The sequence below is a fragment of the Triturus cristatus genome, chromosome 3_2 (assembly GCF_964204655.1).
Source record: "Triturus cristatus chromosome 3_2, aTriCri1.1, whole genome shotgun sequence".
NCBI lineage: Eukaryota > Metazoa > Chordata > Amphibia > Caudata > Salamandridae > Triturus > Triturus cristatus.
In genome coordinates this window covers 871547431-871571253 of record NC_140584.1, presented here as the reverse complement: position 1 = coordinate 871571253, position 23823 = coordinate 871547431, and the positions used below count along the sequence as shown (strand labels likewise).

At 44.8% G+C, this 23823-nt stretch overlaps 1 protein-coding gene across 1 annotated transcript in view; it reads right to left on the bottom strand.

Moving 5' to 3' along the window:
- SLC6A4 (solute carrier family 6 member 4) overlaps positions 1-23558 on the bottom strand; it is a 534306-nt gene extending 510748 nt beyond the window's left edge. The window contains exon 1 of the mRNA XM_085649232.1: positions 23409-23558. Within this exon, the coding sequence (XP_085505358.1) occupies positions 23409-23467 (59 nt within the window). The 5' untranslated portion in view covers positions 23468-23558. The remainder of the gene's footprint in view (positions 1-23408) is intronic.
- Between the last annotated feature and the right edge of the window lie 265 nt (positions 23559-23823).

Genomic DNA, 23823 nt, shown 5'->3' with positions numbered 1-23823 from the left:
GAACTATAGTAAAATATTACACAAGGTGATTCCTGATGCATCTTTTCCTATCTTTCTGTTTCAGTAACGTAAGTGGCCTACCAGAACTAAGCAGTTTTGCCAGCAGGGTGCCTCATTATGAGTAGGTAGGATAGTTCTGGGAAATGCGGTAACTACTGCTGTTTATCCCACGTGCTAAATTTCTGACTCGGTTTAGGTGGACTTTATCAGGTCTCAAAAATATTGTTGCCCAACACAAGGCCATTTGTAACGAGGGACTAAGCTGCCAAAAAAGTATTCCAGGACACTAGGAGATAGGGAATTGGCTCAACACAAATGATACTCCACAGTGCTGTGAAAAATAACCGTGGTGATGGAAATACACCCTTTTACAGGACAACTGTTACTTCCAATCACAGGTAAGAAAATTCAGAATTGGCCACAAAAAATGACAAGATACCGTGTGATGACAATATTTCCTGTGAATGAGCCCAAAGAAGTCTGCTGAGCACAAACAATTGTCAAACCTTGTTTACATACAACTTACTGGCTGCATCGTAGTTTGAAAGTCTCCTCATTTATTTTTCACATTGATGAACCAAATACATTGGCAACAGAGGGAGAATGTAGGTTTTGAGATTCAGAATGAAGCAGCATATGGGGTTGGGAGGGACCCAGGAGTGCTGTATATCAGTGTCAGGGAGTCAAAAGATCCAAAAGCACTTTGAGACACGGGTCCATCTCAAGGATATTGGGGGTCCTGGGCCAAGGCCCCTGTTTGAAACAGCTTTGACTTTATTGGCCATTTTCAGCAAATTAATAGGTCACAAGCATCCATCTTAAGAATTACTGGGTACCGGGCCACAAATATTTCCGGGGAACCTTAAAAAGGCAATTTAAACTTACTAAGTGGTACAAATTTCACATCCCCAAGACAAAATTCCCTTTATTTATTCTTAAGCACCAAAGAAAGACTACAGTTTTAAGAGATCATGCTTAGAAGACCTACAAGCATAGATCAAAAACAGAAAGGACAGACTTGAACATCAGTAAACCTAAAAAGAAAAACAATACTTATGATTTTTTGTTTAAAATATATACTTCACGGGGGGTGCTAGAGGGCGCCAGGCAAGATGGCCGCACATTAGTGCTGCTCGGCCCGGCTGATCTCATATCCGCCAAGACTCCGCCTCAAAATCGACGCATGGCATCCCACAAACCGACTGCCCTGCAAGGCAATTCCCCACTGCTGCGGATCGGGCAGTTGCGGCTCCCCAGAGTGCACAGTGAAAGCCGAAATCAGCATCGCGAGCAACTGCCAGCGGGAGGCAAGATGGCGGCCGCAGTGCACGGGGGTAGCCCGACTGGCTTTCTACTCTGCTGTACGCTCTAACTTGGTGATTGAGTGGCTGCGGCTGTGCTTGGATTGCGCAGTCTCCTGCCTGACAGAGAGCGCTGGTGCTGACTGATCGCGTAGCTGGTAGGACAGCAGAAGAAACTGGACCTGCCCTTGCACTAACGTAAGGCTGTCCTGGGAGCTGGCGCGGAGTGTGGCGGCCTACTGAGGCCCGCTCTGGTCTTGAACTTAGGCTCATATCTGCTGCAGGTGAGCAGCGGAGCCTGGGGAGGCGAACATGGCTGCTGCCCCCGCCATAACTGCAGGACGCTGAGTCCCTACCTGAGGCCCCTGGAGCTCCCGGGGCTGGAGTGGATCTCATCCCGCATCGCTGCACATCTCGGTGCAGTTCCACTCTGTGGACCGGCCCGAAGCAAGGCGGACTCCTGGTGTGAAGGAACCTGCGCTGAAGGAAGCTGTTGGTGCCCGCGGCAGGTGGCTGTGAGTGGGGCGCGGCCTGCTTGGGCCTGTGGCTGCGGAGGTGGGCCTGAGTGATAGGCCGCGTTCTGCGCGCCGCGGCCTGCATGCATGGTGTGTGGTGGTTGGGAGGCCTGCGGGGTCCTGCACGAAGATTGTTTTCGGCCTAAGTCCTAGACTGATCTCTGCAGCTTGGCGGGCCCATCTGCTGCAGGCCTGACATTACCCCCTGCATTTTTGGAGGCTCTGTTGAGTGCTGTCTGACTGTATGTTCCCGCTCCCGCTATCCAGCTTCGTGGGCCTTGCCTGGTCTTGACTGTGGGGGCACGTGGGCTGCATACCATTATAGAGTGCCAGCTGAAGATCGCCTACTTCATAGCTTCTTGCATTGCTGAATGACCTACTCCCTGCCGGTTGACCTGCATCCCCAGGGATCTAGGGAAGAGCTGCTGTGAGGTGGGAGCACACCTGGGTCTGGTACTGCTCTTCAATCATTGTTGGGCCACTGGGGGCAGGACCAGTGCTTTAAATGGGAAAAAATAAGTGCACGTACTCATTAAAATAGAGGTGTGGCAAGTGGGCGGGGCTAGGGGCAGGGCGGAGCGAAGGGCAAGATATGTTCATACCTAATGACTTATGTACCAGTTGCAGCACGTCAAAACACAAGAGAAATGCATTTATGGAAATAAAACAGATTAACACATTACACGTAATTACATGCTCCTCGGAAGCAGTGTGGATTCTGCCCTGCACTGGAAGAGAACCCTAACCTGCGCCTGCCGTGCTGTGGATCAGGGTATCTTTACTCTCTCTGGCTACAGAGAAGTGCCGGTACTGACGGCAAAAAAATCCAGAAGTGCCGGTACTCAGTATCAGTGAGTACCGGCCCATTTAAAGCACTGGGCAGGACTGTAGCTATTGCTCGAGCACCAGTGTCAGCTGGGAATATTAACTCACTTGCAGTTTAGTCTTGCATGGTCACACTATTCACAATTTATAGCGCTGGCTTGGATCTGATTGCTGGTGTGCCAAGGAAGACGTATTCCACCCGTCTTGTAAGGAGAGTTCATTGTAGGGTTTGCATCCCACGCTGGGCCCATTCTCGGATACAGTGCTGTAGGTGTGGCTGGAGGGAGCTGACATATTGTTGGTGTTCGGCGCCTGCCCTCTATATTGCTCATCATAGGGAAGCCAGACAAGTCACAGCCCCACCACACGTTTGAGGCGCGAAAGTCAGGCAGGGTCCAACAAAAAGCGGCCCCTGACTCTGAGGCTGATCGGCAAGGGGAGGATCCACCCAATCTGGAATCTACATTGCTGGCAATGCAAAAGAGTCTCCAGGCCATTGAGGGCAGCATGTCGACTATAAATCATAGGCTGGACCATATGTCTTCGCAATTAGAAAAACAAAATGCAAGAATGGGGGAGGTGGAATAAAGAATCTCTAACACGGAAGATGGACTCAGCAATGTAACCAGTAAGACCCTAAATATGGAATAGATCTTAGCCCTCATACAGGAACGGAGATTTGGAGGCCAGGTATAGACGCAACAATGAAAGAAGGACGGTGCACCAGGATGAAGTCAAATGATTCCGTGTATATTCCAAAATAGTCACTTTATTGCTGTATCAATTAAAAACTTGGACATCAGCCAACGCGTTTCGTTCCAAATGGAACTTCGTCAGGGCAGATATATCTTAATCTTGGTCCTGCAATCGAGTGGTTTCAATAATGGAACAAATTCTGTAAAGGCCTGGGTTCTAAACAAAAATTGTAAGTACGTTGACCGTTCCACAATTCGTCTATCAATTCAAGTAGATCAATTCGTCTGGACTGTAGCACCCAAGTCCTTCGTAATAACTTTAACTTGTTACTGCAAAAAATAAATGGATCCAAAGGCCTAGGTAACAGCCAATATTCCTTATTCGTGTCGATAGTAGCGGTATCGCTACTATCGACACGAATAAGGAATATTGGCTGCTACGAGTGTCCTATTGGTGAACGTGTATGGTCCGAATGTAGATGATGCCTCCTTTTTCGCAGATGTCTGGTGCAGGACATCTGCCTTTCCTAGTGCTGAAATTCTCTGGGGAGGGGATTTTAATACGTGTTTGGACATTAACGAGGATAGGGGGGGAGCAGGGACCCGTGACACAGACAATCCACTGATACACTTGTTGGGCTTTTGGAGGCTGGTGATGTGCATGATATCTGGCACTTGAGGCACCCTGGGATCAAAGAGAGCACTTTTATTTCTACTGTGTATGGGTCCTGGTCCCGCCTGGATTATTGGTTGGTGTCTGAGGCGGCCTGCACGTGGGCTGTAGACGTTAGGCACTTGGCCAAAACCCTTTCTGATCACTCGCCGGAGTCCCAGGGGGAGGAAGGCCCCCATTTGCATGGAGATTGCAGCCTTCGTCTTTGTCGGATCCGGTGTTTAAACACACCGTAGGAGACGCCATTAATAAAAACTTCTGGGATAATGTTGGCACTGTGGACAGCGCTGGGGTTCTTTGGGAGGCGTTCAAGGTTGCTATTCGGGGGGTTTGTATTGGGGCGCAGGCCGGGGTTCTCAAGGATCTGCGCCGTAGGATTAGGAGACTTGCTGAGGACATAGCTGCTTTAGAGCGCGATTATGCCAGTTGCCCTGCCACTGAAAAGCTGGCCAAAATCCGGAAGCTAGTGTCGGAACATAACAAGACGATTGATCAAGAAATGAGGCATAGATCACGGAGGTGAACTGCTAGATATTATGGGGAGGGGAGGCCGACCCAGCCGTTCACTAGAGCAGAAATTGGCGGCACCTCGTAGCCAGGCCTACATTACCGAGTTGGTGGACGAGGTAGGTGAGTCACATTTCGGTAATATGGACATTAGTGGGGTGGTCTTAGATTTCTACTCTAAATTATATGGGGAACGCGTTCCGCCGCCTATTTGTGAGATTACGGATTACCTCGATGATATCGCACTGGGCTGGTTGTCCCACAATCAATGGGAGTATCTCACTTTGCCGTTTGACGTGGAGGACGTGAAACAGGCAATCATGCCTGTGACTCATATAGACCCATCTCCATTATTAATATAGATTGCAACATTTTGGCAAAAATGATTGCCACCAGGCTCCAGCCCCTGGTCCCCAAATTGGTCCTGCCGGACCAATCAGGATTTATGCCTTCCAGGTCTACGACACACAACCTCCGTACTATTTTTTGTACTTTGCATTATTTCGACTGGGATTTTCAGGCGGTGGCCGTGCTGCTCTATGCAGCAAAGGCATTTGACTCCTTCCAGTGGGGGTACATGTTCACCGTCCAACTGAGAATGGGTATACCTCAGTTTTTCTTAAAATAGGTCCGCCTACTATATGATGCACCGATGGCGCTGGTTCGTGTAAATGGCTGGGTCTCTGAGACATTTCCCATCAAGCGGCGTTGCGGTTCCGTCAACAACCCTTAATGGTGTCATTATATGCTGACGATATGATGCTATATGTGCGCGAGCCCGCCACTTATTTGCCGGAGTTACTAAGAGAATATGTCCGGTTTGAGCGCTTTTCGGGGTTAAGCATCAATTGGGCAAAATCCACGGTGTTCCCTCTGACAGCCGGCACTCAGGAGATTGAGATGGACTTTTCCTTGCAATGGTCAACTGACCCGGTGAAATATTTGGGCATATGGCTGCATAGAGACCCTGCAGTGGTCATCTCTGCTAGTTATTGTCGCACCGTCTATAGGATTTCGGACCAGGCGGCGCGCTGGGCTAAGCTACCTCTCTCTCTTGCGGATTGTATTGCAATAATAAAAATGACATTCTTGCCCAAACTGTTGTACCTGTTTATAAATATCCCTATTAGATTGAATGTTGCGCTTTTTCATACGTTGCAGTCTGTCCTGCTTGCGTTTGTTTGGGTAGGTGGGAAACCCTGGTGCAGTTGGAGAGTTTTGACACTACCGTTCGAACGTGGTGGTTTTGAGGCCCCAGATTTCCGTTTATACTACTTAAGCGCTCAGGCGCAATAAGCGCATTTCTGGTACTTTCCACAGAGGTTCCAGCCACACACGGCTATTGAGGCGGACTCGGTCCTTCCAGTGCCCCTGGCTGCAGTAGCCCTGATGGGTGGAGGGGGGGTCCGGGTTCATTGTACGGCTTGGGCGTCGAGTGCACTCGCTAAGAGGGCGGGGTGGATTACCTATATGCCCTCAAACTGCAGATCGCTGCACATCCAGATATATCGGGTGCACGGGAACATACTGAGTTGCAGGTGATGGGCGAGGTAGGGATCACTCACGTAGGGGAATAGTACACACAGTTTCGGGCGCTTTCAGATTTGCAGAGTCGCCATGGCGCTTGCCTGATGCTGGGATTTACCTATGTGCGGGTGCGACAAGCCACCTGCGATATCTACCCGGAATTTCCGGCAGAACCACGTACTCTGCGGACACTGCAGGCGGTGCTGGCGGGGGAGGAAGGTGGAGGTCTGATCACCAAACTATACAATGCCTCGCTTAGGGAGACTGAACTAGCGGAGTACCCCTCAAATGGCAGATGGGCGACGACAGTGGGTACCTCTATGACACTGGTTGAATGGAAATTTTGTTGCGAAGTGACAGGACGATTGACGGCGAATTGCAATCTCAGAATAATACAATTCAAATATCTACATCAACTCTATTATACCCTGCTTCAGCTACAAAGTTTCGGGCTAAGAGACAGTGCGCGTTTCGTGCGCTGTGTACAGGATGACGCAGATTTTCTGCACTTGGCTTAGCACTGTGCGGGTATCACCGAGTTTTGGGCACGGGTTACGCAAGTACTTACGGAGGTTGTCATGGAGCCTGTAGCATGTGTGCCTGCTGTATGTTTGTTGGGATGGGTTCGTAAGCTTAAACCATGTAACAGGAGATTAGTTGCCATCTTCACGTTCTTTGCTAAGCGAGCGGTCGCACAGAGGTGGGGGGCAAAAGCTGTTCCCACAGTGAAACAGTGGATACGTGACTTGTTGTATTGTAGGGATCAGCTAGACACCTATGCGGAGGAACTGCCGGAGGCATCTCGCCCCAAGGACTTCTGGGCTCCCCTTACGGGGTATCTACTAGGCAAGCCAGTACTATGTTAATATATCGTATACTGTGCAGGACTGTATATGGAGGATGAAGGGACTGTCAGAAACTGTCCTACATGCTACCCGAAAGGGCTATTCAAGACTTATTGAAATGATATTCCAAGTGCTGAGGGGGAGGAGGGTTGCAGTTGCGGGGATATTCCATGTTGGGTTATGTTCTATAATAATAAAACGGCTTGTATGAATATCCTGTGATGAAAAATCGTTGCTTGCATGATGCCCCTCATGTTGAGGTGTCTTCTGCTTTTACTGCTTGCAAGCTGAATAATAAAGATATTTTAAAAATATATATATATATACTTCACTTAAGAAAGAAGTGGGGTGCACTGCAGCCTTTCCAGGAACACTGTATGAGTTTGCACTAATTTCAAAGACATCTAAGCGCTCTACACAGCATTGAGGTTCATATAGTTGAGGTCAGCACTGAAGTCACAGACTCTGACTTTAATCTTTTATGTATATATGTGAACAAGGGCGCCTAAGCCCGAAACGCGTCATCTGTTGACTGCTGCTAGGTTTTAAATAAACATCTTGCCTGGAAAAAAGAAGTGGTTCGTTTCTCTTTCTTCGCTGCCGAGGCTTTGGTAGAAGTGGAAGGAGTGTTGTTTGCGATATATATATATATATATATATATATATTATCTACTGGCGGTCGCCAGTAGATAGTTATAGTTAGGACCGTGTTTCCATAGGAAATCTCAAAATTCTATTTTGAATAACTTTGGCACCGGTTGACGAATCCTCGCAAAATTTTCAAAACTAATGGGGCGGTACGCTCCGCTCCTACCCTGAAAGTCTCGGGGTGATTCGTCAAGCGGGGCTGAGAAAAAAGGGGGGTCCCAAAACGCGTTTTCCCCATGCATTTTTCCATAGGACCTTTAGACACAGCTACAGCCCGAACGGCTGAACAGAATTACTTGTTATATATATATATATATATATATATATATTCACTTAAAAAACCATAGGTTTCACACATGTTATAGTTAGCTGGACATTTCCCTCGTAAAAAACCAATGAAATTCCCCCGTTATAGTTAGTGCAGGCAACTATAACTCACGCGACCGCAATCCTCTGCTGATGACGTCAGATATTACATCACTGATTACATATGTGTCTTTCTGAAAAATAAATATTTGTAATTTATGTATAGCTAAAGATTAATGGAAGAAGACATGGGTAAATAGGTGTCTAAATACAGTGATGTAATATCTGACGTCATCAGCAGAGAATTGCGGTCGCGTGAATTATAGTTGCCTGCACTAACTATAACGGGGGAATTTCATTGGTTTTTTACGAGGGAAATGTCCAGCTAACTATAACATGTGTGAAACCTATGGTTTTTTAAGGGAATTTGCAAGGTTTTTTAAATGCTAATTCCTAACTATAACGTGTGTGAAACCTATGGTTTTTTAAGTGAATTTGTACAGTTTTTTAAATGCTAAGTTATGTATTTATTAATATTTTTTTTTTTCAGGTTTTTCACCGTGACTGCTCACAGTCATTAAAGTATTTTGTGACCCGAACGGCCTAGAAATAAAGCATAAAAAATCAAAAATAATGACAGCCAATGGTAAAAGGAAGTACAGCTTTGGCTGGCACCTGGGAAACAAGCCTCTTGAAGTGAATGATTGCAAATACTTTAGGATTGCGTAAGATTAAAAAGGAAATTTCAACGCAGAAAAGGCGCATATCAAAAGGAAAGGGATGGGGGTAACTGTAGCCTTAAAGACCCTTTATAAAACACTGAGAGGTCCAACTCTATCACCGCTAATATAAGGAATGGAAGCCAAACTCGTCGCAACGATAGCTTATGGCAGTGAACCTTTGAAAGGGAGGAACAGTTTACTACTAGAATAAATAATTTCTAGGATCCTAAGGTACGTGTTCCACTTACCAACAAACGTCTCACCGGTGCAGCTTCAGCTTGAGCTGGGAATCAAGAAATAATCCTTAGCTAGACAAGCAGACTTTGTAAAAACCAAAAATACCATGGTAAGGTCACTCAACCAGCTAATATGTAAGGAGATGTCAGGTCACACTAAGTCTCCAGCATGGCAATATCTAATCCAGGCACCGAGATCCCTAGGTGCCATAGAGCACTGGGAAGCTCCGACAGGTCACTCGGTCTTTAAAAGAATGATCAATAGATCAGTCAACGTACAGTCACTCATTGAAGACAAAGCCTCCCTAGCTAGCAGACGGCATGGATGGATGGCTTTGAACAATTACAATCTCCTGACACCGAAGCCAGACTGGCTATCCCATACACATGAAAGAAAAATTCTTAAGCATTGGTATGGCATATTATTTTTTTCTGTCCACAGGCCAACCTGGAGCACAGTGTTCAATTTGCCACTGTGTCGGCTCTGCGGGGATGCAAATCAGGACATAACTCATATTGTGTGCTTTTGTCTCAAACCAGCTTATGAGAGACGGCACCTACTCCACCACAGCCTATATTAACAGGGGTCAACCTATCCTCACAAGTTTTACATCTGATGATGCAGTGTTAAGCTTCCAGCTGGTAACATTTGCGATACGAGCTGAGAGGTTGTTAAAAACTGGTGGTGGATCAGAAGGCCTGGCACCTCAATTTGAGCAGAATGAGCAACCCGCTGCAACCAATAGTCTGTGCACGATGTCACAGACCTTTCACTGTAGTGGCACAATTAAGCCTTAGGTTTGTGCAAGGGACCTGTGGCTCTTAATACCATGACCTTCACGCCGAAGTGCTGAAGAAGCATTTTGGCACACAGTGGTCAGATGCAATCACTCTACTGACCTTAAAAGGACTATCACTAGCAGAACGGCCATTATGGTGACAAGAGCATTTTCACTATCTCGTCCAAGGGTGGAAATAAGCACGTGCAAGTGGCCACAACAGAGTGGCTTAGAGAGCCGCACCGCTGACATTGGGACGCTCCAGCAAAAAACATTGTATTGCAGCCTGTCACGAAGCACTTTATAACATAACACTGCCAGTAACCATAAAATCTTATAATGGCTACCTCGCGGTCATTAAGTCTGGTAATATTTTATTACTGTGGCTCAGCACGTAGCACTTTGGAACAGAAATGTACCCAGCAATTCAAACTTCACATGGGATAGGCAATCCTTTTAACATCATTTAAAAGCAATGTACTGTGCATGTCGTAAATACTGGTCTCGTTTATGCAATGATTTTAATCAATTTTGTGCACAGTAAACTACTTACTTGAAGATTGCACTAATCCCACTTTCAAACTCCACAATGTGGAAGTGGCAGCAAGGTAACCGTGGAATACTTCTCTTGGCACACTTTTGTGAACACTGAGACGGACTGGTCTTCTATTCCATCCAAACAAAGCCAGGTAGGATGGAGCCTGGTAAAAATACTGCCAGTCTCATACAGCGATGTATTAAGTCATGGGCAAAGTGGGCAATTGCCCAGGACCCCACTTTTGTAGAACACCGCTGCTAATAAATTGGGAAATTACCATGGTCCTGTTGCTGTGATAAACGGTTATAGTCTTTTGTTCAAGACAAACTGATTGACTGACATTCTCAGCCCGTGTACAGTTAGCTGGAGCACTCAATCACAAGATAAAAGCTTCCTAGTTACAAAATGGGAGCTCAAAATAAATCAACACAAACACGTGCAAACCCAGAGAGATTTGCTTCAGAACTAAGGGGGACAAGAGAAAAATATAAGTTGAGAGACATTTTCTCATACGCTCTATAAGATAAGATAGTATCAGATAAACATGTGTTACTTTCTTAAGCGAGCTGAAAATAACTTTAAAAAATGTTAATGAAAAACAGCAGCATCCTAAAGAGAACGTAAAAATTAAACTAAAATGGCTGCAAGATATGTATCATCCTGTCATCAAATCACACCCGATATACAACCTCCAGGATGACAGTCCACAAAATATTTATGTACACCAGTGCATGAAAACAGAATAACACTTGTGTCCAGATACTGCTGCTGCATCTATTGGTTTTGTTGCAAAGTGTTTCTGTATGAATTTTGACAATATTGGTGTAATTTCTCTTGCCAGTAAGCTTCATTTGAATTTTAAGTTGATTCATATCCTAGCCACAGTGTGGGAAACCCATGATTGGCCCCGCGCTCCACCAACCATGAAGAACCATTGGCAAAGCCAGTAGGTCTGTACTGGCAAGCTTGCACAATAGCTATTTTTTTTTACTGCGCACACATGCCACAAAAAGTAAAAGACGTGCAATACAACATTTTAAATTAATGATAACCATTGCATATCATTTAAATATGACAGCACAGGTGTTTCCTAGCTGGCATGTTTACATATACAGAAACCGTTTAGTTTTACTTCTAATCACATCAAAAAATAGGATTCTGAATCGAGCAAAGAAAATATACTATTGCTTTTAATTATTATAATCTGAAGACATAGTTTAAATATTCAATAATGGGCAAAAAAAATATGAAGTGCACATCTTTTTCGGTGCACATCCGCTTATGATCAAGAACAAAGGGTTTTCTTTACAGAGCAAAAGAGCTAATATGAATGACGCAATAATAGACCAGTGGATGAAGATAACAAAAGTATTCCGCGTATGTATGTATCTAGGAGGTTGGCGATGCATATGAAGCCATTTCTTGGCCAGACCTGAAAAGATGTTGATGACGTTTCATTGTGGGTTGTGGCAGACACTGTATCTCCTCCAACATTGGCTATCATTATTTAATGGTAGCCATGATAAGGTTTTATGTGCTTTGCACAGTTTTTAAAAGATACCACTCCGCAGGTGTGGACAACAAGCCCTTCTAAAGGCTTGTCCATCTGTGTCTTTCCATGCCAGAATGCAGTCAGTGGACATCCATTCATTCCTCAAAGAGGCCTATAAACACTATGGGGCATATTATCAAGGCAGGCGATAAAATTATCGCCGCTTTAGCGGCAGAAAACTGCCACTAAAACGGCGATAATGGGCTTGATAATATGCTCTTTGGAATTCCAATTGAAGCTCAGGTTAGATGTCCTTCACATTTTTCTGCCGCTAAAGCGGCGATAATTTTATCGCCTGTCTTGATAATATGCCCCTCCGACTGTAAGTTTCTGGTTTCTCTGTTTTCGCCAGCTACACTTTAAATCACTAATCTTTTTCTTTTCTTCACAAAGAAAACCTATACCATCTATACCACATAGAAAACACGCATCTAGGTTAAGGCCTCCCCAACCGCTACAGCTAAATTATAACATTTAAAAGAACCCAGTCTTAATACCAGGTCTGAAGTAAAGAACAAACACCTAAATAATGCACTCACTATGGAACAATTTTTACAACTTATGTTTATTAGTGAAACAAGGTATTTAGAAGAACTGCATCTCCCATTGATGATTTTGTCCCTCAGTGGGTCATAATTTTGTTATGACCATATCATTATCCCTCATGAGTATCTCTCGCTTAAAATTAAGGCATGTAATCAATTTGATGGTGTAAGGGAAATGTAACCTGGAATCAGCTGTGCTATAACAGGCCTGAGACTGCAAGATACGTGCAATTTGGGGGATGGTATTGCTTTCAGATGTCTAAATGATAGGACTGTTGCCTGAAGTTTGAGTCTGTAAGAACTATGTAGTATGAAGAACAGATTTGCTGTCTGAGGTCTGGGCTAGTCCAATCTGTGTAACCTGAGGGATAGCTCAGATGCCATGATTTAGAGAGGTTAATACCTTAGCCTGTGAACTCTACATGCATAACTGTGGGGATAGCTTGCCTGTGTGAAGTCTGAGCCCATGTTAGCATCTGAGTAAACTGAGGCTTGAATGTTTATGATTTCAGTTAGATATATATATATATATATATTAAAAAACCATAGGTTTCACACATGTTATAGTTAGCTGTACATTTCACTCGTAAAAAAACAATGAAATTCCACGTTATAGTTAGATCAGGTAACTATAACTTGCGCGCCCACAATAAACTGCTGATGACGTCACATATTACATCACTCATGACATGGTCAGTGACATCACTCATGACATCAATGATGACATCTGAAATTACACATTGTGGATTGCGGTCGCGCAAGTTATAGTTACCTGATCTAACTATAACGTGGAATTTCATTGGTTTTTTACGAGTGAAATGTACAGCTAACTATAACATGTGTGAAACCTATGGTTTTTTAAGTGAATTTGCAAGGTTTTGTAAATGATAATTCCTAACTATAACGTGTGTGAAACCTATGGTTTTTTCAGTGAATTTGTACGGTTTTTTAAATGCTAAGTTATGTATTTATTTTTTATTTTTTTTTCTGGTTTTTCACTATGCGCACACCCTGCGCGCACGGTGCGCTTAGCGCACCGTGCGCGCGCTGTGGGCGCGCGGTGCGCTTCGCGCACCGAGCGCCCACGTTGCGCAGTCCATGCCGTGCGCGCCTCGCCTTTTTTTACGCAGTAACATTTGTTTTTTTCTCCCTTGTGGGTCCTTTAATTTATTTAATAAATGTGATTGTTACTTCTTCTTTTTTTTTTTTTTTTTTTTTTGCCGTGCGCGTACGGTAAGCTTACCGTACGCGTACCCCGCGTTTTTAAAAAAAAATTATTAAATTAATTTTTCGTACTTTTGGGTCCTTCTTGGACCCCCTGACAAACACTAGGGGGTCTGCAACTCTCTTCGTTGCCCCCGTTTCACGTTCCCCACCTTTGTTTCTCAGTGCGAGAGACAGAAAATGGCGGCCGACACTTCCTGATTTCGACCGATCCGAATGTTTACAGTCATGTCATCACCAATCAGAATTGAGCTCGCGCACGGCACTGTACGCGTACGGTAAGCTTACGGTAAGCGCACGGAGCGCGCTTACAGATATATATATTGATTTAAATGCTATTTTCTCAGGACCTACTGAACAGATTTACACCAGACCTACAAAAGGCACATCCTTGACCTGAGGACTACCTCTCTGCCAAATTTCAAGTAATTCTGTTCAGCCGTTCGGGCTGTAGCTCGGACTAAAGGTCCTATGGGAAAATGCATGGGGAAAACGCGTTTTGGGACCCCCCTTTTTTCTCAGCCCCCGCTTGACGAATCCCCCCGAGACTTTCAGGGTAGGAGCGGAGCGTAGCGCCCCATTAGTTTTGAAAATTTCGCGAGGATTCGTCGACCGACGCCAAAGTTATTCCAAATAGAATGTTGCAGATTTCCTATGGAAACACGGTCCTAACTATAACTATCTACTGGCGACTGCCAGTAGATTATATATATATATATATATATATATATATATATATATATATATATATATATATATATATATATATATATATATGTACTTTGCGGGAAGGCGCTTGGTTAATCCTGCCGCATCTCCAAAGCAAAGGACGCGTCGTCTTGTCGGACCAACCCTGCAAGGTCCGTAATGAATTGCCAATATTCCTTAATAAGGAGTGACGACGCCGTGTCTTGTGCTGCAAAATAGATTTATTTGTCAGCTGCTGGACGCGTTTCGCCTGACCTGCAGGCTTGCTCACCAAAGCCTCTATTGAACCCTGCTTGATTGAGCAGTATGATCTGATTTTCATTGCTCTGGTTATCAGTTCTTTTAGCAGAAAAGATAAAAAGTATATTAAGTCATTATTAAGCAGTGCAAGTAATCTTTATTTTGCAGGGTTATTTTTATTACCTCCTTTGAATATAGGGATAGGAATGATCCCTTCCAAGACTCGGGACTACGATTTTGCAAAAGTACGTTGTTAGAAACAAGCTGCATTTTCTTGCCCCAGTAGGGTGGGTTTTGTTTAAAAATTACTTGAGGTACCCCATTGGGCCTAGGTGCCCCATTGCACTGGCCTGCGGTGATAATTCTGGCAGTCTGGCTTGATGTAAATTACATGTTGTCTTGGGAGTTGAGCCTTGCTGATATTCTAGTGGCGCAGTGGCACACAATGCGCGGGATTCCACCATGTGGTGTGTTAATTGGTTGTTAGCACCACATCCAAGATGCTGAGTTAGATAATCAGCCCAGGTCACTTCTCTGATGCTGCAATTTTCAAGTGATTTTGTGTCCTGCCTACGTTGTTAACCATCTTCCAAAACTTGCAAGAGTTTTGCTTTTTACTAGAGTGCAAGATCAAGGCTAAGGCAAGCATGCATGTTAATGAAAGAAAGACACTGATTCAAACTGAGGAAAATAAGTTCCTCAAAGGGGTCCTGCAAGTACCCCAAAGTACGCCTTCCCACATTGTTCATGAGGAGCTAGGAGCTAGGCCTCACCTATATTAGTGAAAAGTTAAGTTTCAAACCTATTACATGCTGGATAAAAATATGGACTAACCCTGAGGCAAGTCTAAGCAGACAAATACTTTAGGATTGTATTGCTCGGGAACAAGGTCATCGGATACCCTGGTTCAAACATGTAAGGGATACCCTGAAATGGTTGAGTTATGCTAACTATTTTGATGAGCCCTCTACACTCACTTCCCGAGACAAGGGTGCTATAAAGACTGAATTTCTACGGCGCTTTGCATGCGAAAGGGAGGACAGAGAACTGTTGAAAGTCTCAGTGAGAGCCCACCTGCTAACAAAATCATTGCCGGGAATGGAATTTTATCTGTCTAACACATACAACAAACATGATAGATTCTTAATGACCAGATTTAGACTGAATCTTTTGCATCATATTTTATCAGTTCCTGCAGGGTTCACAGCAGACATTGACACAAAGGGACCTTGAGATCTCCGCAAGATACTCTCCATTTTGTTTTACTTTGTCCCTTTTATGCGTACCCAAGGTCATTGTTTTTAAAAACTGTTTTAAGACGCTCCAAATTTAGCCAGGTTAAGGTGGCACTTTTGTTCCTGAAACTTTCCTCAGACCCATTTACGCTGTTCAGCACTGTGAATTTCTTAAGATCAGCTGTAAAACTAAGGAATACTAGAAGTGAGAAGTAGCCACCCTTGTTTTCATGGGGTACAGATGTGTATGTTGCTTTAATATAGCCCGGGTTTCTAGTTTTTATTAGCAAGTCAAGTCAAAAAGTGCTTTATTCGAGTGTTACTCATAAAAGCAAACATACAAACATATAATAAAAAACAATTAAATCTGAGATGTCAAATTGACATACGCACTTTTCTAAAAAGAATACAAATTATTTTCAGAAAAGAAATATACATAATCACAGGAATAAAATTCATTAGTATTGATAATGCAATTAAGTACAGTTTATAAAATCTTTGTACTAATAAAAGAACCATTTAGAATTTCATTTCACAGGTGTAAAGTTCATTGATGTTGATGATACAATTAAGTATAATTTGTAAAATCTTTATACTAAAAAAGAATCGTTTAAAATTTTTTCCAGATGACACGATAAATTACACTGAACAGAGAATAGACAGTACTCTAGCAGTCTCTGAACGTCTAGGCAGAGAGTAGTCACCGGACTAGCAATCTCTGCCTGATTATCCATGCCCACCCCAGATACTTAGCGGTGGCAATTATGATCCAAGTTAATGTAGTCGATCTAACTATGCGCAAAGCCACCATACTACTTTTAGTACCCAGGTTCCTACACATAGGTGCCAACCAAACACGCCTAGGAGTAGAGTATGGTTTGCAGGAGAACAAAAAATGTCCAAGTGTTTCATTACCTACCCCACAAGCTGGGCATGTTGCTGGACCTCCTTCCCTCCACTTAGATGTTAGGTTACGAAGAGGAAGAGAGCCCGCCCTTAATTGAAAAAGCAGTTTCCTATCCAAAGGTTTGGATATATAATCCCAATACAGTTCATACATGGGGTACAGTTTAACCTCAAGAAAACTAGCAGTCATGGACCCACAGTTGATACTGAGCAAACTTTTATTAGCAACATTTTCCCCAAAAATATTTTTTAGGGTAGTCTTATTAGGAAATGATGCCCCAGCTGGGTCGGACCATAGTGCATTCAGGCCTAGTTCAGATAGTGCAAGTTTTAATAATTTGAACCATCTAATTTTATTAAAGCAATCTGCTTTAATAACGTCAGTGAACCCGGCCGCATAGTGAGTGAGCTCAGGTGTGGTCCATAACCTACGCCAATATAAAATTGGTCGCAGTTTGCCCATTTCCGAGATTTCTTTCCTGCCAAGCTCGTATCTCAGAGGCAATAACGGACTACTCTGTGGGGTACCCGTTAGTTTCCTAAAAAATTTGTTCTCTGAGATTAGTAACTCCTGTAGGTTTTCATGCCCCCATAACTCAGCCCCATATAATGCTGACCCAATTGCTTTTGCCTCATATATAAGCAGGGGTGGTTTGATCGGTTTAGTCAATGATTTCCTATGCTCCTTAATAATGGTTCCAGCTAATTGCTTATGCCTTAAAATTGCAATATTTAAATGCTGGTTCCACCTATTATCATTAGAAATAAGGATCCCCAGGTATGTAAATGATGATACAACCTCAAGAGTGCGTCCGCTCATGGTAATGTTAGGTTTAAGATTTCGATACGGATTAAAAACCATGAGTTTTGTTTTAGACGCGTTCACCTCCAGTCCGTGATCCCCACAAAACTTATCGAAAATGTCCAATGCTTTTTGCAGTCCACTTGGAGTTTTAGATAAAATTAACGTGTCATCGGCGAACATTAAAATCGGAACTTTTACACCTGCAAGAGAGGGAGCATCCACTGCCTGTGATTGAACGCGGGGGACAATGCTATTAATAAAAAGGGTGAACAAAGTTGGTGCCATTGAGCACCCTTGCCGAACCCCACGCTCAACAGGAAATTCGGCTGTGTCTTTACCGTATCCACCCCATTGGATTTTAGCATAGGTGCCTTCATGTAATCTCATGATCATAGTCAACAAGACTCCTGGGACCCCTAAGGCCACAAGTACTTCCCACAGTTTCGCCCTTGGTACCAGGTCGAAGGCAGCCCGCAAATCGACAAAAGCCGCATAAAGACTGCCCCCACCTAGCACCACAGTCCTCCACTGGATCAGCTGGAACCGAAAAACTTGGTCCACAGTACTAGTGGCCCTGCGAAACCCAGCCTGAAAGGGAGAAAGAATATTAAATTCTTCCGCCCAATCGAGCAATCGATTAACAATCACTCGCCCAACGATTTTTTGCACTGTATCGATTAGGCTAATCGGGCGGTAGTTACAAGGCTGGGAACGATCACCCTTTTTGTACACAGGGATAATAACAGCACCCCTCCATGATACCGGGATAGCTGCACCCCTAGGCTATGTGGTTTATTAACAAGTGAATATATTTACACCACCTTCCAGTGTCATTTAAGAAAACGTCCGCTGGGACTCCATCAATGCCAGGAGCACGTCCACTATGTACAGTTATGAGGGCCAACAGAATTTCACCCTTCGTGAAGACATTGTCCTCAGAAGTTATATAGATAGGGCTGATGTTATTTACAATCTGATCCCTGGTGGCGTACTGATCACTAAAAAAATTTATCCAGGCATCCTGCGGGTTATTATTATTACAAGCCTCTTCAGACCTTTCTTGCCCCCATTTGACAATATGCCAAAATAATCTAGAATCTTTTCGATCACTAGCACACTTCAACTTATCCCAATGGGCTTCGTCCCAATCTTTTTTTGCTTTGGCAATACAAATTTTGTATAACTTTCTGGCAGAGCGGATGGCCCCCAGATTTTTGCTCTTGATTGCAACTCCCAAAGAAATTCGTGCCACCTTACAAGCATGGTTATACCATTTAGTTGCTCTATGAACACGTGTCACCTTAGAGTTTACTGGTTTCAGAAAGTAGCTTTTAATTTCTTGGAAAAGAGACTCGTGTACTTCAATAGTGTTGACTTGACCTGAAGTGATCCCTGCTTCACCGTCTAGGGCCGTAATGGCCTTATCGGTCGCAACTCCTATATTTTCTATAGCTTGCTGGTCCGTCCTAACACTTGTCCATCTTAGCCTACGCATATCATTTGTTGGTACAATAAGCGGGGGTAGGCAATCATCCAGAGGAATAGAAGCATTGGATTCAGACTGCCACCATTTATGAGTAACACATAGCGGATTATGGTCACTCTCTGGCATTTCTGATACAACCATATCTCTAACAGTTGGCCAAAGGGAAAAGCTACAAATGATATAGTCGATACGACTTTTGCTTCTCCCATTGTTAAAGGTCATAGCTGGTACTCTATCTGACTTTGTCCTTCCATTCAAAGCTCTTAACCCTTGTTCAAGGCACATTGCATTCAAACCCAGAATATCCTCTGTCCAACGAGTTACTGGGATAGTATCTAGTAAGGGGATGTCCCATTGTTTGTCTTCCTCTGCACCTAAGAAGGCTTCGCCTGTGTCTAGAGGTTCAAACGTACGGTTTAAATCACCTGCAATTATTATGTTTTTCCCACTAGAATGTGTCTCAAGGAGATTATACAGGGTAAGAAGAACCTCAGATTTTCCTACATTTCCACCTCTGGCATAAATGTTATAAATATCGATGGATAAGGATAAATTACTCGTAAGTCTAATGAGCTGAATATCTTTTTGACCAGTCTCCATATTTTTTACAACAACCTTTAAAGATTGTTTGACCCATATAGTAAGGCCCCCCATCGGACGCCCTTTAGGGCCCTTAGAAGCTGGTACATGAAAATTTAAGTACTCCAAAGCAAAAGCGGGGTCACAAGCCCATGTTTCCTGAAAAATACAAACGTCAAAATTGCTAACAAACCTAAACCAATCTCCACAATCCAGCTTTGAACATAGCCCAGCCACATTCCAGGATAATAAATTCCCAATATCATGTGCCATTACAGGTTTGGGGCTAGAGTCATGCCCATTCATCGCAGTATCGTTTAAACCATTGTATTTTACATTTTCAGTAATTAAACCAGCTATGGCCTCCGTGTTAACAATCTCAGGACGAGTACCTACTTGTTGACCTAGCTCATCAATACAGTGTGACTCAGATAAATGGTGGAATGGTTGTCAATCACAAGCATCCAGGTTTGACAGGGCAGAAAACCTTTTTCCACACAGAGACCCCATTCGCGAAATCCAGCATCATTACTACTCCTATTGGTCACAACATTCCATTTAGTTCTTAGAATACTAGGATTCCGACCTCTTCCTTTCCTAGGATAAAAGAAGTCCAGGGTCAATGGTACAATTGAAGTTGACCTTCGCTGTGGAGGCAAGATGTTAGGCAAGATGTTTGATAAAACCTCGGGGTCAGTGAAGGTAAGAATAACACAATCCCCTCTGAACCTCTTAACGCTATTACCAATCCACTCAACCCTTCTGGCATTAACAAGTTCTACAGATAATTGTTGCTTCCCCCAAGGTGATATTACCATGTTGTTAGTAAGCCACGATAAAGATTTATTTAATAAAGAAGGGGCAGATTCGACCTCCCCAGAAACCAAAGGGGGGACATTTGCAAGGACAAGAACTAATGGAGAGGCTTCAACTACAAGCTCAAAAGACCCTTTCCCCATGTTAAAATTATTAGTGGCAGAGACAGGGGGTGTATCTACAAGGGCACCACTAGGTACATTAGACAGTGGTACAGGATTAGAGAGAGATCCACTATTCTCAACAAGTGTTGTTTTACTCATTACTGGCTCTACCCTAGATACAGCAACTTCAGTAATATTTCCTATCTTCGCCAAAGTTTTCTCTAGTAAACCACCTAGTCTATTGACCTCAGCGGTTAATTTATCAATTTTACTAACCAGGGGTTTAACTATACCTTTAATTGTTGTGTCCATCATGCTCCATAGTTTAGTAAATTGAGCGTTAGAAAGGGTAACGTGAGCTTCACTGAGCAGATCAACCTCCTCCTCCTCGTCCTCTGATATTTTCCTCGAGGGGGTTGCAATTTTGTTTCTGCCAGATCTTAGACCCCCTCGTTTTGGGATAACCTTGCTTTTACCCCTAGTAACCCTCGGGGCTGGAACAGGGGTAGTAGAAAAAGGGGACTCGATGTTGGTAGATGTCACTGACACCCCTTCGCTATCACTGTTGGCTTCAGTAAGAACAACTGTGCCACTAGGCAAAATGGGGTTTGTATCGTAAAGAGGGTCATGAGCCACACAAGATGTACTACTATTGTGTAAAGCCGAGGAATCCCCATACTCTTTGTCGGCCATATGGAATTGGTTAGATAGATCTAATCCCAGTGAGGATCTCCTGTCGCTGTTAATTTTAGCCACAACTTGGATAAGATAATTATCTATAGTATTATTAGCTGGGGTTTGTTTTTTTCCAGGCATGAGTAAGGTCAATAAGGTGGCTGAGGTAATCAATACACTTGGAGCACAAGATTCAAATAGATGATATAATTCCCCTAATTAGACCAAGCTGCTCGTATGTACAGGAATAGTACAAATAGATTTTCAGGCAGGGTCCCTGGCCCAACCCAACCTAGTCCAACCTCGGACGGCCTCAGACGGTCCCGCCCTTGTCCCGGGCTTCTCCCGGCGCAGTCCCGCGTGCGGTCCCCGCGTGGCGGTGACACAGATTGATTTTAAAGGGCTCCAAGCGCGAAACTGCGGTGGGCGGGTTCCTGTTCCGCTTCCTGTTCCAGCGCTGAGGGTGCTGGGAAGCGTAGTTCCCCTCCGCACAGCGGGCGCGTTTGTATTGCGGCGGCGGGAGGGAAACAGACAGCATGTGTGGGCCAAGAATCAGGGAGAAATCCAGGTATGGTGTAGCCTCCTGCAGTGGTGTCAATCCTTTAGAAGAATGCTCGCCCGCTCTGCCAGTGACACAGATTGATTTTAAAGGGTTCCAAGCGCGAAACTGCGGTGGGCGGGTTCCTGTTCCGCTTCCTGTTCCAGCGCTGAGGGTGCTGGGAAGCGTAGTTCCCCTCCGCACAGCGGCCGCGTTTGTATTGCGGCGGCGGGAGGGAAACAGACAGCGTGCGTGGGCCAAGAATCAGGGAGAAATCCAGGTATGGTGTAGCCTCCTGCAGTGGTGTCAATCCTTTAGAAGAATGCTCGCCCGCTCTGCCAGTGACACAGATTGATTTTAAAGGGCTCCAAGCGCGAAACTGCGGTGGGCGGGTTCCTGTTCCGCTTCCTGTTCCAGCGCTGAGGGTGCTGGGAAGTGTAGTTCCCCTCCGCACAGCGGCCGCGTTTGTATTGCGGCGGCGGGAGGGAAACAGACAGCGTGCGTGGGCCAAGAATCAGGGAGAAATCCAGGTATGGTGTAGCCTCCTGCAGTGGTGTCAATCCTTTAGAAGAATGCTCGCCCGCTCTGCCAGTGACACAGATTGATTTTAAAGGGCTCCAAGCGCGAAACTGCGGTGGGCGGGTTCCTGTTCCGCTTCCTGTTCCAGCGCTGAGGGTGCTGGGAAGCGTAGTTCCCCTCCGCACAGCGGCCGCGTTTGTATTGCGGCGGCGGGAGGGAAACAGACAGCGTGCGTGGGCCAAGAATCAGGGAGAAATCCAGGTATGGTGTAGCCTCCTGCAGTGGTGTCAATCCTTTAGAAGAATGCTCGCCCGCTCTGCCAGTGACACAGATTGATTTTAAAGGACTCCAAGCGCGAAACTGCGGTGGGCGGGTTCCTGTTCCGCTTCCTGTTCCAGCGCTGAGGGTGCTGGGAAGCGTAGTTCCCCTCCGCACAGCGGCCGCGTTTGTATTGCGGCGGCGGGAGGGAAACAGACAGCGTGCGTGGGCCAAGAATCAGGGAGAAATCCAGGTATGGTGTAGCCTCCTGCAGTGGTGTCAATCCTTTAGAAGAATGCTTATTTTATGATGAATGTTTCTTATTCTTTAATTAGTCCCGGTAGCAGTTTTAATGCATACTTTCTGCCTCCTTTTTAATATTGCACCAGCCAAGGATCCGTTCAATATTGTTTAATGGCTGGTCTAATGTTATTAGGGAGTCTTATGTTGTTTACATTGGCCCGGGCCATGATATATTATCCCGCTTCAACTTGTCAAATCCTTGCACTTTACCATAATATGCTGCTATATTCAGAGTCCCACTTCTCTAGTGGTCCTAACTAATTCTCACGTCCATGACGGTTTAGTGACGCTGTTTTGCTTAATTGTAGAAGCAATGTTTTACTTGTTTCTGTGTGTCATGCTCTTTTATGGATATTCTTATATCCGAATAAAGATTAATTGAAAGAAAGCAGTTCTTGAAGACCAGGATACACTGGCATGGGTGAGTGCTGGTGAGAAGTGGGTGCAGTGCTTGATTGTAACAAGTTATTAACATCACTAGAGTTGTTACCGCACTCCAAGGTGGCAGTGCACCATTCTGACAGTCTGGATCTTTTTTGTTACAAATCATTGCTCCCACATGTATTAGCCCCATTAGTCCAATGGAAGCAAATTCACTCCTAGAACACATCTGGTTGTCAAATGAAAGCCCAGCATTGGAAACGTTACGTGGCGTCGCGTCATATGCCCAATCCGTACCACAGCTCTCGCACCGCCAGAATAACAGGAGCAAAGGTCCAGTGCCCGCCTCCAGATAAGGAGTCAATCACATCAATGCAACGCAGCTGCCATGCACACAAACCTCTCACCCTCACCTACCGGCTGTCCCACCGCTCCAGCAGCCTCCGTAAGAACTGAGTCAGCTGAACCGACGCCATTGGACGATCCACAGAGTACTCCGGAAGAAAGCGGAGCCCGCCCTGGTGTTTCCCAGGCTCGTGCTTCTGCAACAAGCAGGGCAAGTGCAAAGTAGCAGCGCCAGAGAGAAAACATTCACACGTGCCTCGGCTCGCCTCTCGGGTGAAGAGACTATGTCCACCTTGATAGGCAGGTTCACTCGGCACAGGCCAAGAGCTACCGGCACGTCACGAACCAGCGAGGCCATAAAAGCTAATCATTCGAGGGAGGCCCAGATAGGGCTCTCTGTATCTCCAATGCACTTCCGATGGTTATCGAAGGGATACCCATTGGTTCAGGGGGTAGCAGGGAGGCTAGGGCACGCGGCAGAAACCGA